Source organism: Poecilia reticulata, unplaced genomic scaffold (genome assembly GCF_000633615.1).
Source record: "Poecilia reticulata strain Guanapo unplaced genomic scaffold, Guppy_female_1.0+MT scaffold_300, whole genome shotgun sequence".
Lineage (NCBI taxonomy): Eukaryota > Metazoa > Chordata > Actinopteri > Cyprinodontiformes > Poeciliidae > Poecilia > Poecilia reticulata.
The window spans coordinates 75,697-77,320 of record NW_007615075.1 but is presented as its reverse complement, the minus strand read 5'-3'; the positions used below and the strand labels follow the sequence as shown (position 1 = coordinate 77,320).

Genomic DNA, 1,624 nt, shown 5'->3' with positions numbered 1-1,624 from the left:
CTAATAATTAAATTCCTTTTTAAATGAGAAAATAACCATTTTATGACTAAAAGTCACAAAATGTTTGTAGTTTTGGTTTAGTTTCTGCTCTGACTGGTGTTTTTTCAGGAACTTTMCAGTTTTCAGCCTGTTTGCTCCAGTTAACCGTTAATCAATAACTGAATCAGTTGATTATTGTTTTAATAATGCGACCTGAAGCAGAGTAAAATGAAAGAGTGAATAATACAGTTTGAGCTGATTTTGAAACTTTTCCTTCGATCCCAGATGGAGGAGGAGAAGAAGCGGAAGAAGGAGGAAGCTGCCAGGAAGAAGCAGGAGCAGGAGGTCCGTCGGACATTTTGAACCGGTTGGATTCACCCTCTCATTCGCCCAATAATCACTTTGCTCTCTCTCTTCCAGATGGCGAAACTCGCCARGATGAGAGTCCCTCCGTGTGAGATGTTTCGCTCAGAAACGGACAAATATTCCAGGTTTGACGACACGGTAAGTGGAACGTTGAACGTTCACACTCCTTCCAGACGAAGCCAAAAAGGTTTTGGCTCCTTTGAAGATGTTTTTGAGCGTTTGGTCTGAAAACCCGGCTTCTGTCCCGGTTCCCTCCCCTCAGGGTTTCCCCACTCATGACGCTGAAGGAAAGGAGCTGAGCAAAGGCCAAGCCAAGAAGCTGCGGAAGCTGTTCGAGGCTCAGGAAAAGCTCCACGGCGAGTATCTGCAGATGAACCAGAACGGGAACTGAGAGTCCGCTTCCCTCTGACGCAGCTTCAGCAGGGACTCGGTTTTATTCTCCTCGGATCAGATCCAGAAATGTGTGGATGAAGAGGGGACGCTTCCTCCATCAGCAGAACCCGGCTGCCACCGCCGCTTCTGGATCAAACTCACGAACTTCATCTGTGACGGTTTCCATCATGCATTCCTATCAGCCGTTCATTCATTCATTCGTTCATCCGTCTGTAAACGGATTCAAACAAACTGCAGCGCCGAGTTTCCAGCAGACGAGGAAACTGGAGTCAGGAAAACCTGGGAAGCTGAACCCAAACCCCCTTCACATCTAACCAAACTGGTGGAAAAATTCATTTGTGCTGCTTTTGCTTTGAACATATTAATAAAAGTTTAAAGGTCAACCAGCCCCCCCATATTACGCAAATCCAACTAAAGTGTCGCCATTGCTATGTTTGTGCGCCTGTCATACAGAAGATATTAATAAATGTCTCCAGAGGTCATCAGAGGTCAACCAGGGGCCAAAACTAAACCAATTTGGTGTCAGTCAAATCCGTTTCTTTTTTCTCTGGGTTGTGTCGTAATTATTTTTAGTTTTTGCCACYATCGTTTTAAAGATATTAATAAATGTTTCCAGAGGTCATCAGAGGTCAGCCAGCTCCTCCACCTTCCTCAAATCTAATAAAAATTGGTGTCAAACATTTGTATTATATTTGTATTAATATATTTAAAATGATAGCAGCACAAATGTTTGACAACAATAGATTTGGGTAATGTGGGCGGGGCYGGTTGACCTTTTGACCTTTAAACTGTCAGTGGTATCAGCAGCTGATTGACAGCAGGTTTGACTGATTTGAGGAAAATGGGGGGGGGGGGTTTGACCTTTCATGACCTCTGGAAACATTTA

At 44.0% G+C, this 1,624-nt stretch overlaps 1 protein-coding gene across 1 annotated transcript; it reads left to right on the top strand.

Moving 5' to 3' along the window:
* The first annotated feature begins 79 nt into the window (after positions 1-79).
* Positions 80-1,121, top strand: LOC103460813 (cysteine--tRNA ligase, cytoplasmic-like). The gene is made up of 3 exons (XM_008403121.2): positions 80-324; positions 400-483; positions 608-1,121. The coding sequence occupies exons 1-3, from the start codon at positions 265-267 to the stop codon at positions 734-736; spliced, it is 273 nt and encodes a 90-aa protein (XP_008401343.1). The 5' UTR covers positions 80-264; the 3' UTR covers positions 737-1,121.
* The last annotated feature ends 503 nt before the right edge of the window (positions 1,122-1,624 follow it).